At 41.5% G+C, this 15,372-nt stretch overlaps 1 protein-coding gene across 1 annotated transcript in view; it reads right to left on the reverse strand.

Annotated features, from left to right (window-relative positions):
* Positions 1 to 15,372, reverse strand: part of LRRIQ1 (leucine rich repeats and IQ motif containing 1) — a 269,506-nt gene that overhangs the window by 116,590 nt on the left and 137,544 nt on the right. The window contains exons 14-17 of the mRNA XM_069764400.1: positions 12,335 to 12,502; positions 11,891 to 12,247; positions 7,039 to 7,237; positions 5,277 to 5,396 (exon numbers count right to left, since the gene is read on the reverse strand). Of these exons, the coding sequence (XP_069620501.1) occupies positions 5,277 to 5,396; positions 7,039 to 7,237; positions 11,891 to 12,247; positions 12,335 to 12,502 (844 nt within the window). The remainder of the gene's footprint in view (positions 1 to 5,276; positions 5,397 to 7,038; positions 7,238 to 11,890; positions 12,248 to 12,334; positions 12,503 to 15,372) is intronic.

Here is a 15,372-nt window from a genome sequence, read left to right on the forward strand (position 1 = left end):
CCATTTTGGTGCAGATACGGTCTTTTGATCGCCCATTATTGCATTTTAATGCAATGTCGTGGTGACCAAAAAACGTAATTCTGGCATTTCAATTTTTTTTCTCGCTACGCTGTTTAGCGATCAGGTTAATGCTTTTTTTTATTGATAGATTGGGCGATTCTGAACGCGGCGATACCAAATATGTGTAGGTTTGATTTTTAAAAAATTGTTTTATTGTTTTATTTTGAATGGGGCGAAAGGTGGGTGATTGAAACTTTTATATTTTTTTCACATTGCAGCAAACGGCATCAGTAACCATAGAGGTCTCAAGGACCTCTATGGTTACTATGCAGAAGCATCACTGACCCCCGATCATGTGACGGGGGTCGAAAATGCGCTCATTTCCAGCCCAATGGCCGGGAGTGCCGGTTAAATGCCGGTCTGCATTTGACAGTGGTATTTAACTAGTTAATAGCGGCGGGTGAATCGCGATTTCACCCACCGCTATTGCGGGCACATGTCAGCTGTTCAAAACAGCTGACATGTCCCAGCTTTGATGCGGGCTCACCGCCGGAGCCCGCATAAAAGCGGGGGTTCTGACCTCGGACGTACTATCCCGTCCGAGGTCAGAAAGGGGTTAAAGGTAGTCCATTGTAGATTGTGATGTATGTTTCGGATCATTATCCATTTGTAGAAGCCACATCCTTATTGTTTCACAGGACTTGTTTCCAAAATGCATAAGGCTTGTTTAGATGTTCCTTTGCATACTTCAGGCATTGGTCGCACTAGGACCAGGGACTACGGGTTCCAGACTTGCCACACAAGGACCAAGAAATCACATTCAGGACACTGGGCATACCAGGACCTAGGGACAACTTACTAGTTGCACCATTAACACGCTAATGAACTTCGTTGTTTCGGCCACTCCTTTTTTGTGGAGGGTGCCTTTTATACAAGATGCTTCCCAGCTAAGGGCTGAGGGTATCTTAGCAGGTGCAGGCTGGCCCTTTAAGAACAGGACAGCACAAGGTGTGCCGCCAAGAAACCAGAGAACCAGGAAGCATGACGAAGGACACACTGCGTGGCAAAGGGGGATATGTCGGCGCCCCTGCATGGAGGGGGAAGGGGAACCATGCAGAGGAGCTGGTATTAACGTTACATCTTTATGGAGGCACATGGTTAATATGACAACCTATTGATATTCTGTTGCAGAATTATGGCTCGACTGATACCCCACAACCTGACCAGGGTTAAAGTGCTAAGACTGGAGCTAGCTCCCACCCTGACAGTTAGTATCGGGTGTCAGCTGTACGCACATATGACCAGCTCCCATTTGGTATAGAGTGGAATAAGTTCCTGAACACTCTCCATATGTGTGCATCTGATAGCCAACTCTCATCTTGTATAGAGTGGGCTCAGTTACTGAACTCTCTCCACATGTGCACATCCGATAGCCAGCTCCCATTTGATATAGAGTGGGCTCAGTTCCTTAACTCTCCAAACATGTGAGAATCCGATAGCAAGCTCCCATCTTGTATAGAGTGAGCTCAGCTCTTGAAATCTCTCCATATGTGCGCATTCGATAACCAGTTCCCATCTTCTATAGAGTGGGCTCAGCTCTTAAAATCTCTCCATATGTGCGCATTCGATAACCAGTTCCCACATTGTACGGACTGATCTTAGCTCCTGAGCTCATGCTAATATTTAGAGACAGGGCTGGACTGGCCATATGGCAAATTGCCAGAAGGGCCTGTCTAGTCATGGGCCGCCTTTTCTGCTACATTGCTATCAGAATCCGCATCCTCAAGACGCCCATACTGTTAACCGTTGTAACGGAGAACAAAGTTGCTTGCACTGCCATTTACCCTAGCAGGATGTGGACGTCCCTTCTTCCTGTGACTTGCCGGAGGCCAGCAGCACCAACAGGGAACTTTGGTGGTGCAATGATGTCACTGCATCGCACCACCAGCATCCACTGCGAGAATGGAAAGAAGAGGAGTCAGATGCCGCGGAAGATAAGGTGTCTGGATAAGGCAAGTATAGGAATTTTTTTTTAATTTTGGGGGGTTGTGGAAGACCTTCACACTGTATAGGGTGCTGTGAGTTGGACCATCATAGTATATAAGGGGCTGTGGGGTGGACCACCATACTATATAGTATACTGTTGGGAGGACCATCATACTACATAGGGGGCTGTTGGGAGGACCATTATACTATATGGGAGATTGTGAGGTGGACAGTCATACTATATAGGGGGCCATGAAGTGAAACATCATACTATATAGCGGATTGTTGGGAGTGCCATAATACTATATAGGGGCTGTGAGGTGTATCATCCTAATATATAAGGTGCTATGAGGTGCGCCATCATGTTATATGAGGGGGCCTTGGGGGAACCATCATATTATATAGGGGGCTGTTGGAAGGACCATCATACTATATGAGGGGCTGTGGGGTGGCCCATCATACTATGTAGGGTCTGTGGTTTGACCATCATACAGTATTGGGGGTTATGGGGGATCTTCATAGTGTATGGTGGTTCTATCATACTGTGTGGGGTGGCTGTGGGAGGACCATCTTACTGTGTAGGGTGGCTGTGGTGGACATCATACTGTATGGCGTGGTTGTGGTGGACAGTATACTGTCTGGAGGTCTATTGGTACATTATATTATGTTGGGGGCTGTGACGACCATCATACTGTATGGGATAGTTATGGGGGACATCACACTATATGGGGGCTGTGGGGTCCTCATAGTGTACAGTGGGTTATGGTGGACATCACAATTTATTTAGGGGCCTGAGGTGAACATCATACTGTGTGGGGGTCTGTAGAGCCTCTCATACTGTATAGTGGGGCTGTGGTGGATACCATACTGTATGGGAGGCTGTGGTGACAATCTTACTGGGTGGGGTGCTGTGGGGCATCATACTTTGTGTAAGGTTTGTGGGGCAATCACACTGTGTGGGGTCAACATACTTTCTGGGGACATACTGTAATAGTCTACAGGGGTCATGAAAGAGGTATCATAGTGAGTGAGACCACTAAAGAGCTTCAGTAGGAGCAAAATAACTGACTAAGTGATGCAATGTATTTCCTTCTCCATTTCTCAAAATGTTGGGAGATATGCTCTTTGACTGTGACGTGATAGGACTTTTTGTTGGGGTGCCTGTTATTTCTATGTATGCCCCTGCTCAGGAGCATTATTAAAATAAAGAGGCACTGAGGGTCATTATTATAAGGAGAAACAATGGAGGGATAGTTATGATAAAGGTGGAAGCAAAAAGGCATTATTATTATTATAAGAAAGCACAGGGGATATTTTTATCATTATAAGGAGGTACAGGGTCATTATTATAAGGGGTCCAGGGAGAGCATTATTAAAGGAGGCACGAGGGAATTATTATAAGGCATCACAAGCTGTGGTTTGCAAGGAGGTTCCTGGAAATTCAGTAAAGTGAAGATGTCTGTGTGTTACATTTTGCAGGGACAAGTTATGGTTGGAAGAAGTCATGGTGATCTGGACCGAATGCAAAGGGAAAAGGAAAATGAATGAGAACAATCAGCGAGAACGTCACTGATGAGAACCTTACAATATGCTCAAGTTTGATCTGTAAAACCCTAGTGTAAAACTGATATCACCATTATATGGTCACTGTATGGTGGTAATATCAGTCTCAGTACAGTGTTTTTGGCTAAAGTATTTGTCCAAGCTTGAAGTTAAAGTCTGCAGTGACTCTATGTGACTGCGGACTTCTGAATCCTCACAGAACATTGCGCGTTATGAGGATTCTCCAGTGCCGGCGTTGGAAGTTGGACCGGACTGCAGCGGGACTGCCCCTGGGTGACTATAATCTAAAGGTACCGTAACATTAAGCGACGCTGCAGCGATATAGACAACGATGCCGATCCCTGCAGCGTCGCTGTTTAGTCGTTGTGTGGTCGCTGGAGAAATGTCACACAGACAGCGAGGGCCGGCCGTAAAGCAGAGCACAGCGGTGACGTCACCGCTGTGCTTTACGGCCGGCGCTCACAGTCAGTGCGGGAAGCTGACGGCGAGGGACGCGACAGACACCGGAATGTAAGTATGTAGTGTTTGTTTTTTTTTACATTTACAATGGTAACCAGGGTAAATATCGGGTTACTAAGCGCGGCCCTGCGCTTAGTAACCCAATGTTTACCCTGGTTACCAGTGAAGACATCGCTGGATCGGCGTCACACACGCCGATTCAGCGATGACAGCGGGTGATCCAGCGACGAAATAAGGTTCTGGCCTTCTAGCTCCGACCAGCGATGTCACAGCAGGATCCAGATCGCTGCTGCGTGTCAAACACAACGATATCGCTATCCAGGACGCTGCAACGTCACGGATCGCTGTCGTTATCGTTGTTAAGTTGTTCAGTGTGAAGGTACCTTAACTTGTTTTTCTTATCTTTCAGGATACATTGGGGGCTTATCTACAGCATTACAGAATGCTGTAGATAAGCCCCTGATGGCGGTGGCCTTAGGTTATAGGCAAAAAATGGGGTGACAGATTCCCTTTAATAGCACTGTTTTGTTATACAGGCCTAAGAGACTTTTGGGGCGCCCTAGGCTCCGGGGCCCGGGTGCGATTGCAACACTTGCACCTACTGTTGTTAAGCCCCTGATCATGTTACCGCAAGTATGAGATTTGCATATATGCAGTCACATGCTAACTAGACGTGCGCGACATCGCTCAATAAAAGAGAAATTAGCAAAGCAGAGTACAATTAGTCGGAATGTGGCCGGAGGTGTGAAAATTGCATTCTTTGTGGTCACAAGACGGCTGCTTCCAATGCTGGCACAGGAGAATCCTCACAGAGAAGTCTAAAGTTACACAGACTTTATTAACCTCAGCCCTTTTAACGATCAGTATGGTGATATTATTAATATTTTAGATGCTGATAACATTTGGTTATGGTTTGTTGGTATTTGTCTATTTATCTGTCTGTTTATTATAATTATTTAATCTTATATAGCAATATTATTGGTATTATTAGAAATATTGGTTTTGGAGTGTATCTTGGTTTCCTCCAGGCGGGATAATATCAGTAATATATCCCCACCTTGTGCTCAGGGGCGGCGACAGAATGGGCCTGTGTGATTTCAAATGCCACGGCTGAATTTCAGGCCCAGTCCGTCCCTGTTTAGAGGTTATTAAGCAAGAGGTAAATTTATTAAAACACTGATGTCACAATTAATATATAATCATGCTAGATGTTTTTAAAAATACATATTTAGGACAAACATCTATTTTGATTACTTGACATTCCTTACTTCATCAAATGTAAACTCATCCAAATTCACTTCTTCAAAGTCGTCTTCCAACTCTTCTCTATCAATACCAGCAAAAGCAGCAGCTAATTTTTTTCGGAAAAAGAATCCTTTCCAAGCTGCCTGAAAAAAAAAAAATCAACAGATGTCATAAAAGGATCGTAGATCATCTGCAAATACAGATTCACAATGTCATCCCATTAGGCAGATAAAACATTTCGGAGCTTTGTTTAATAGCTCAATGATCTGTTTTCTGAACTTTATGTGACATCTAAAACTACAAGACAAATTAAATGCCTGCATGTGTCTGAGGCTAAGAATACCCAAGAGGGTCTCTTCAAGTAAGCCGAAAGGAATTCTTGAACTCCCCTCGCTACATGCAGCTTGGGTCAACTAATTAATAATTTGACAATTCCTTTAGGGTGTTTTAGAGCCTCGGGGAAAAGATGATACAAAGAGAAAGCAAAGTGTGTACTTGCAACCTTTAACATCCAAATTAGTGCGACTCAAACAACCTCTTGTCTAAAACTGGTAGGGTTAGAGTGTCTGGCTATTAATAGAACTGAGCTACGGGCAGATTTCGGCTATTCGGCATACATTGGAGGCATCCTTTTTATATTTTAAAAATAAACCGTGAAAAAAAGAAACGTGCCCCTTGTAAATAGGACCATTGTGGTGTTCATAAAAGAAATAAAAACACAGCATCTAACACAATTCCGGAAAAAATCCCAAGAATGGCAATGATCCAGCGGTCAATATGCGGCCAAGAAAAGGGCAACTGTGTTCTCGTCTATCTCTTAGTTCAAGACGGTCAATTAAGTCTGTAGGTAGGTTAAAAAGGTTCAGATATGAAAAAAGTGATACAAATAAAAAGGGAAAAGAACAGATTTTAAACTCTTTAGCTTACATAAATTATCAGGGGTTAAATAGATATACGAACAGGGTATTGTGACCATATAAATGTCTGATGGGTCTACCTACTGGTAGATCGGAGGTCCCTGTTGGGCATGACAAGTTGGCCACAAAAGAAAGAACAAGAAGGGGAGTACCTCATTTACAGTTTACAGGAGTTCTGAACATGGCTTGACAGAAAGAACTTGACATCATTCCTTCTGTTAGCACTAACCATAACGCCTTGTCAACCGAATGATCTAATTCTAGAGGTCAGCCCAGTAGCCTACATTTTTTATTTTACAACACAAGTAGCAGCTTGATTAAATACATAAATTGTAGTATTTCAGGGAAACCATTCAGATAAAGGTAACACATGGACAGGTCAAGTTCACTATAACTGGAACTGCTCTTACCAGGCGGCTTATGGCTCTAGTTCATAGATGGGAGGCCATTTATTTTAATTTTTTGCTTATGGTATCCTTGATAATGTTGAACACCAGCATCTTATACTGTAGTACTACATCTTCAGTGCCAGCACATAAACATGATGAGGTATGATCAACTGCCAGGGGGCTCAAACAACAAAATATCTGAAAAAGTCCTGCTAGCATTACATAAAACTATTAGTAATATAAACTTCCATATTAAAGGAATGTTGCAAGTTGAAAAAAAAATTTCTAACTTAAAATGAAAAAGGAAAGTTAACAGAGATGCAACCATCCCCCTTTTCATTTATGGTCACTGAAGCAGAAGCAAAAAACACTAAAAAGAAAGAACATTTTTGGTGCCGGACCACCCTTTAAATATTTTATATTACGGTATATTACCTATTATGTTTTATTGTAAAATATATTTATTATATTAAATTTACCTGTATTACTGTGGCAGCCTGTTGTTTGACCTCTGACGTCTTGGAATTTGCACATTTCTTATGCAATGATTTTTTTCTGTTGTAATAATGATGCCATGCAGTCTGTATAACAGAGGCAGCCTCGTGAAGCTTTGTATAATAATGGATATCTCTCCGGATTACATACCCTCGCCAGTGAGACTGGATACGAACTGCAGCACTTGTGTAAAAAGACAGGTCATGAATATGAATTCAGAAAACATTCAATACAGAATATATTTAATTAACATTTTTTTTTCTAATTTGGGAGTCAAAAGTGTAAGAAATGGTTTTACTGGATCCTTAGGATAGGCTATCAATATTAGATCAGTGGGTGTCTGACTCTTGTTACTGCAGGTGATCAGATGTATGATGTGGCTACAGGGCTAGTAGCAATTGTGCTGGATAATGCAATATTGTTCCATTCACTAAGTATAGGCTATTAATATTGTGATCCCAGAAAACCTCTTTAAATAGACACATCTTATTGCTATTTTCAGCTTATCAAACTACAGAAATAAGATCGTTATCATTGAAAAAATGCAGGGAGAAAAAAATAGTAGTATTAACATCTTAATGCAAAATTACATATAGGTACTGATGGGGTGCCCATGTGAAAGGGGCTTTGGAGCTCAGCTCTCTCTACATGCAGTAGATGTATTTAACAGCAGTGGCCAGAGCTAAGCTCCAACTGCTGCTATTAACCACTATAATGCTGCTGTCCATTTAACCCCGTTCCGACATCGGGCGCAATAGTATGCCGATGTTGAACTCTGGCGGTGAGCCGTTATCTTTATGGAGACATGTCAGCTGTTTTGAACAGCTGACATGTGCCCACAATAGCCGCAGGTGGAATTGCGTTCCACCCGCGGCTATTAGCCAGTTAGCACTTCCGGAAATCGCACCGGAAATCCGCACACCGGTGACCCTCGTCTCGTGATCGCGGGTTACCGATGTGTTGGCATGACAACCGGAGGTCTCCTGGAGACCTCTATGCTCGTCAGTGCCAGCTTGCTGTAAGCGCCAGCCAATGGTCGGCGCTCATAACAAGTGACTAAATCGGCTATATAGCAGACCCGATGGGGTTGGGGCAGCCTCTAGTCTCCTAAGGAGACTATTGAAGCATGCCAAAAGTAAAAAGAAAATGTTTTTAAAAATATAAAATTATATATATATATATATATATATATATATATATATATATATATATATATAAATATACATACACACACACATATATATAAAATGCGGCAGCACTCACCAGTCTTGAGTGGTATGAATCCTTTATTCAAGCATATAAAACATCATCTTCACGGCTCGGGGGTGTGCAGATGGAACAAGAGTGTGCAGGGGTCGACAACGGCCGTTTCGCGCTAACGGTAGCGCGAAATGGCTGTTGTCGACCCCTGCACACTCCTGTTCCATCTGCACACCCCCGAGCCGTGAAGATGATGTTTTATATGCTTGAATAAAGGATTGATACCACTCAAGGACTGGTGAGTGCTGCCGCATTTTTTTCTGTTTATTTTGGTTGAACACTTTTTTCCATGCGAGCACCCCTGATCCGCTGTCAGGCTCTCCTTTGCACCACATAGAGACTACGGTCGGCTCCAGGTCTTGCAGCTGTGCTGCTCTACATTTCTATTTTATTAACTTTACAAAAAATAAGCCCTCACCCAACCCGAGATCACGAAAAATGGAGACGCTACGGCTATCGGAAAATGGAACAATTTTTGTTTAACAAAGTTTGGAATTTTTTTCTTAATTACTTAGATAAAAAGAGAACCTAGACATGTTTGGTATCTATGAACCCACTATTAGGAAAACCCCTTCTTCATCAAAATGTTTGGCCCCCCTAAAATAATAAAACCTACACTCGCCTCCTGTACCGGCGCTGTCCTGGGGCCCTCGTGCAGTGCAGTGTTGTGAAACATGACATCGGCTCCCAATCAGCGATGGCGTCACTGTCCCAGCCTTCGGACAAATAGAACATGAAAAGGAAGTCAGGGCTGCAGTTGATCTCGGACTTCCTCTTCTTGCTCAATTCAACAGGAGGCGGGGACAGTGACGGGAGCGCTGATTGAGCTGCGGGAGACGGGAAATGGCGCTGGCACAGGAGGGGAGTATAAGCTTTATTATTTTTGGGGGCAAAACGAAGAGTATGAGAAGTTGTCCAAGTAGTGGACAACTTCTTTAATTGTAGTGTTTTGTATGAAATGTAGTATTACATGGGGCCATATAAAAGATCAATTGTTGAATAAAAGTCCTCTTGCTCATCAAGGGTCCTATGCAGAGAAATCCCACCTGTGACACCCACAATGCTGGAAGCATTGCCCAATTGGGCCAAAACCTCTATGTAACATTTTGTTAGATATATACTTTCTAATACTACCGGTAATCTAATTCACGATACAACTACTACTACATGGCAAACTGTCATCTATAGAACTCTTTAAACAAAACAAAAAAATGACAAGGAAACAATGTACAGATTTCAGGGCCTGTCTGTTACATAAAAAAGGAGGTCTTCAATTATCAATGACTGTTTACTGTAAAAATGAGTTGTTAGCTTTCATATTATGAACTATTTTCAAAAGGTGTTGATATTGAAAGAAATGGTTTAACAGTCCTTTCATTATTTTAAAGTATTTGACCACTACTTTTTTAATTTATGGCCTATCTTTGGGATAGATGAGATATAGACCCAGATATAAACAACTTATTGTGGGATGTAGGTTTAATGGGAAGAAAATAATTTATCACTAAGCAGCCCTATTGTCTGCTACTGCCTTGCCGCAGAGGTTGGCACCGTAGAAGCAATGCAAATTGTGGCACCCCCGCTCAATGTAGACTTTCCCTTGCTGTCCCCTACACTAAACTCACCCATCACCAGCCAAGATAGCATAAAGAATGATGAGGTGACAGCAAAAAAAAATGGGTCAAATAACCAAACCCAGTTGTGATAAAGCAGAAAGAGCCCTACTCACAGCATACAAATCATTGTCCATACGTGTATAAATGCATAATTAGATACCGGTCACAATGGACACGCTCAATAGACACATTTAGTTAAAATGAGAAAACATCACTAGTTCACATAGTTTGATAAAAAAAAGCATAAAGAGACCTCAACCAGCCCAAGATTCCGAAAAATTTAAATATTACGGGTCTTGGAAAACAATGACAAAGGCAAAAACATTTTTTCATATAAATTTAGAAATTTTTTTATCACCACTTGAATAATAAAAAAAAATAAATTCAAGTTTGGTATCTGCGTATTTCTGCTGATCTGGAGAATATAATGCCAGGTCAATTTTACCACATAGTGAACATTGTAAATAAAAATGCAAAAAACAAATTGTGGAATTGCACTTTAAAAAGAAAAAAAAAAATCACAGCACTTGCAAATTTTTTCCCATTTTCCTGTACAGTAGATGGTAAAATCAATGGTTTCATATGGCCATATTGATGCAAAAATAAAAAAGTTATGGTCCTTGGAAGAAGGGGAGGAAAAATGGAAAATGACCTGGGGTTGAAGAAGTTAGGCTAGCTTCACACAAGCGTTTTGCTGAGCTGCGGACTTCCTCAGTGAAGCCCCGCCCACGGCCACATCTCTGCCTACATCCGCATGCGGCCTGCATACCTATCTTTAACATTAGGTATGCGGATGTATACAGATGCCTCTGCATGCGTCGTTTTGACGATGCAGAGAAAAAAAGAAATTCCAACCAGCTGCGTTCGACGCGGGTCGCCGCATCGTCAAAATGACGCATGCGGAGGCATCCGCATACATCCGCATGACCTGCGTACTTAATGTTAAAGATAGGTACGCAGGCCTAAAGCAGACGTGGGCGGAGCTGAGTGGCAGAGGTGTGGCCATGGGCAGGACTTCACGGAGGAAGTTCGCAGCCCTCCGCAGCTCAGCAAAACGCTAGTGTGAAACTAGCCTTAAAGAGAGCAGCTCAGTAGAAAGTTTTTGTCAATGCTCCCTGGGTATAAAGTATGCGAGTAGCTTTCTAGTAGACACAAAACAAAAAGATAGGAAAAAAACTCCACTATCTCACAAGTACCACCTAAGAGAGGTAGGGAACCTATAAGTCAATGTCAGACCCTTTAATGATCACTGCAGAGTAAGGGTAAATTCCAACACAAAAGCTAATTTACCGACAGCTTACTTTGTTCCTTATGTTCTGCAAGAGAGCTAATTTGCATACTTTTCTCCCATGAAGCATTGTCTCTATGAAGGTATACTCAGATGGTCTTGTAAAGGAGAATCATTCTTCCCCACAATGCCTCACAGGCGTCTCGCTCAACCACCAAGACTGTGCTCTATAGAAGAGGAGTAAACACCCTCAAAATATGCTGTCTGTAGAGGGATTTCTGGATTAGCATTTATCCCTGGTCGTTTTGCCAGGCTCGGAAAAGACAGCAATTTATAAGGTAGCTAAATCCCCTAGGTCGTATTTTCAAAATAGTTTATATTCCACGAGTAGATCCTGCATTAAATTAGTTTGCCATGTGAGAGAGCTCATAGTTGAAGGAATGATGGTGACCTTTCACGCAGTATGTGGACTGCCATCATACAGGTTCGGACCCCTCTACACCATTTTCTTGATATGCTGTTAAACTGAGAGTCTATTTTGGTCAAATCAAACAACAATATTTTAAAATGAGTCAAACAATGCTTATAATTTGGAAATGTTACATAATGGTGGAATTTATGAAAGATAATTAATCTTTCTCCAGTATTCATTTATGAAGATATAGTGAAGAGTATTAAACACTGCAGCGGTGGAGAAGGAGGACGTTGTAAGATGAAAGATGTGCTACTTACGCTTCTCTAGAATGTACTTTTTTAGTTGACATGTCTGATTGCCGAGGTGGATTTCTCATGCCTACTCTACTGTTGGCTTTCGTGGAGGAGCGCTCATGCACACACTGAGCTTGTTGGAAGATGATCTGCCTTGTGTCTTTATTTTTATCTTCGGGAAGACCATTAATAATAGGACTACTAAGCTGCCTTCTCTCAAGTTCTAGTTGACGTGCATGGTCTCTAAGTATCTCTGCATCTTCTCTTTCAGCAATGTCTGTATCGCCATACTCGTGTGCATATCTATATACATTACTGAATTGTAATATTTCTTTTAGTGAGCTACAGTATATTTCCAGTTTGTCTAAAGAGTATGATGGCCTGCAAAAAAAGAAGACCAAAATGTTTAAAGACGATGGATACGCATGAAAGAGCACTAATATTTTTCCTTAAGCTCTTACTACATACCTCTCCTCACCATTTACTGCTTGCCAGAGTTTACCAATATTGGAAATTTGGTGTTGACATAGTGCCAAGAAGCTTCCTGAAGGTGCCTTGGGGCTTCTGTTATCTCCAGACTTTATTTCATCGTCATTCAGGAGTCTCAACGCAGGTAACGTTTTTTGTAAAGTGAAACTAACATAAATAAGACAAAACACAATGACGCTCTTCAAGTTTCAGATTTCAAAATACATATTCATTAATAACGTACTTTTAATTCTAGTTTACTGTGACAATAAAAAAAAAAACACAGGAAAACCAGTCCAAAGTCAAGCAGTACACTGAAAGTGCCATCTGCTGCATATTCCCATATAGAAAGATATGTCACAATCTTCCGCTAGAGCAGCTTTTCCCAAACCCCGTCCTCAAGGCCACTAACACAGCATGTTTTCAGGATTTCCTTAGTGTTGTACAGGTGAGAACCTGCGAGTTTCTGATGCCTTGATAATAATTCCATCACCTGTACAATACTATGGACATCCTGAAAACATGATCTGTTGGGGGCCGTGAGGACTGGAGTTTGGAAAACACGGAGCTAGAGTCATGTATCTGAAAATGCTCCCACAATATTGGAAACTGATGAATTTTGGTTTATTGCACCAAATATAATTACTTAATTTATTTTCTGAGCTAACAGACACTTGATTTCTTTGGTCCTGAGAACTGCTCCTTAGTCTGCACTGGTTTTCCTACATGATGAAAGGCTTCCACATATGCTCGAAATGTCTTCATTCTTAGTTGAGGAACCTAGAAAGGTGACTACCATGTGGTTCAATGTTATAATAATAATAATTTTTATTTATATAGCGCCAACGTGTTCCGCAGCACTTTACAATTAAGCGGGGACATGTACAGACAATAAATTCAGTACAAGTTAAGACAATTTAAACAGTGACATTAGGGGTGAGGTCCCTGCTCGCAAGCTTACAATCTAAACTTTTTCCTCTTACCACCGCAGCCGATTTTGGCCTTTACGACATGGCACACTATTCAGTTTTTTCATTGTCCCCTTAGGAGAACCATAACTTTTTTTTTTTTTTTAAATCAACATTGCTGTACGAGCTTTTATTACAAAATAGGTTGTAATTTTCAACAATTTATAACTAAACCATTTCAAGGGGAAATAGTTAAAAGCTTTAACTATTTCAGCTTTGCAATGTGGAGTATGAACTCTGCATAGCAGTTTTCTTTTTCATCCACAAAGCACTGGGAGCACTTTCTTATTAAGAGATGGGTTTGAGGTTTTGGTACAATTCAGGGGTTCATAAGACTTTTTTGTATTTTTTAAATCTCTTTTTTTGGAGAAAGATCAGCAAAGAAATCAATTACAGGTTTACTGTATTGGTTAAATAATGTGATAAGTTTATGATTCAGGTTGATACAAGAGCATGTGCAGTAGCTTTTATTTTACTTAATAAAGCAGTAAACATTTTTGGTTGTTTTCCGAAAGGAAATCAATCACCAGGTTTTTGCTATGTAATCTGAGGGCAGCATGAGATAGGGGGCTAAGGCACTGATTTCAGCGATATCTTACTTATTAGGTTGTGTTCTGTTGTTTCCATGCAATGAAAGTTTTATTACCAGCAGACTATGACTGGTCAGACTAGCTCCCTCATGCCAAGAGTCCTGACCACGCCCCCTCCTCTGATAAGCAGCTTACAGTCAATAGACTAGGTACACAAAAAGCTGTGAAATAGGTAGGGTTTGCTTTGTGAGTTTTGCTACAAGCTACATCTGAAAACTCTGCGTCACAACTGCTGCATGCAGTAAACACATAATTGAAATCAGAGTCTCTGCATTTACTTTATGCTTTCAGATGAGAATGCAAAAACGTGGTGACAGATTCCCTTTAAACATTTTTAGCCTTGTATCTAATATATCTTTACTTATTTTTTTCTTGGGTCCACTAGGGACTTCACAAGGCAACAACTTAATTACAGCTCACAAAGCTAAGCAAATTCCCTCTATAAACCACTTAGATGCTGCAATCAGCATGGACAGTGGCACCTAAAAGGTATAAGTAAAGGTGGAGAAGAGAGTTATCTGCAATCCTGGCCAATACAGAAGCCCAGATTTCATTCACAATTAGCTTCCTATGTTAATTATTTTTTAATCGTCATTTTTCGATCGTCATGACGCATGTGTACAGAAAGTTGTGGGATGTACTTCCCGATCATGACACTTGTCTAATATTTTATGAAGGAATTAAAGAGCTTTGAAACACAACTTGGTTATCAGACAAACTATCAATAAACAGATATACGGTACTTCAGTATGAAAAATACAAGGATTTTCTTTTATATCTTTTTCCATAACTTTTTCAAATGCAAGTATAACTTTTAAAGGGAACCTGTCACCCCCAAGATCGAAGGTGAGCTAAGCCCACTGACACAGGGGCTTATCTACAGCAGGGCAGACAAAGTACGCCTACGTCGGAGCCGGGAATGGTCAGAGAGTCCAGGCACCTGCGCACTGCAGTACTTTGCTCTGCCCTCAACAGGGCAGCCAAAGTATGCCTGCGCCGGAGCCACAGCGTGAAGACAAGAGGACGTTATTGTATGAAGAAGGGAGGCCCCAGACCGGACCATGACGCCCATCGGATCGGACCGCCCCCCAGGTGTTTATAATCTAACCTCTTTTTCTCATCTTTCAGGATACATCAGGGGCTTATCTACAGCATTACAGAATGCTGTAGATAAGCCCCTGATGCCAGTGGGCTTAGCTCACCTTCCATTTTGGGGGTGACAGGTTCCCTTTAATCTATCTGAAATGTGTCAAAAAACAACAGTCCCTCATCAGTTTTTCCTATTTTTGTATCAAGGGAATATTATCATAACTAGTTTTATCAGCAGAGCAGGATTTTATACTTGTAAAATGATCAAACAGATTTATATAATCAGGCTCATTAAGCATATAAGAATGAAAGAAGAATTAAATTAAATCAAATTTTACTTAAAGAAGATGTTGATGAGTGAGGCCAATCTATCCACAGAGAAAAAGACTGT

The sequence above is a fragment of the Ranitomeya imitator genome, chromosome 4 (assembly GCF_032444005.1).
Source record: "Ranitomeya imitator isolate aRanImi1 chromosome 4, aRanImi1.pri, whole genome shotgun sequence".
NCBI classification, from domain to species: domain Eukaryota; kingdom Metazoa; phylum Chordata; class Amphibia; order Anura; family Dendrobatidae; genus Ranitomeya; species Ranitomeya imitator.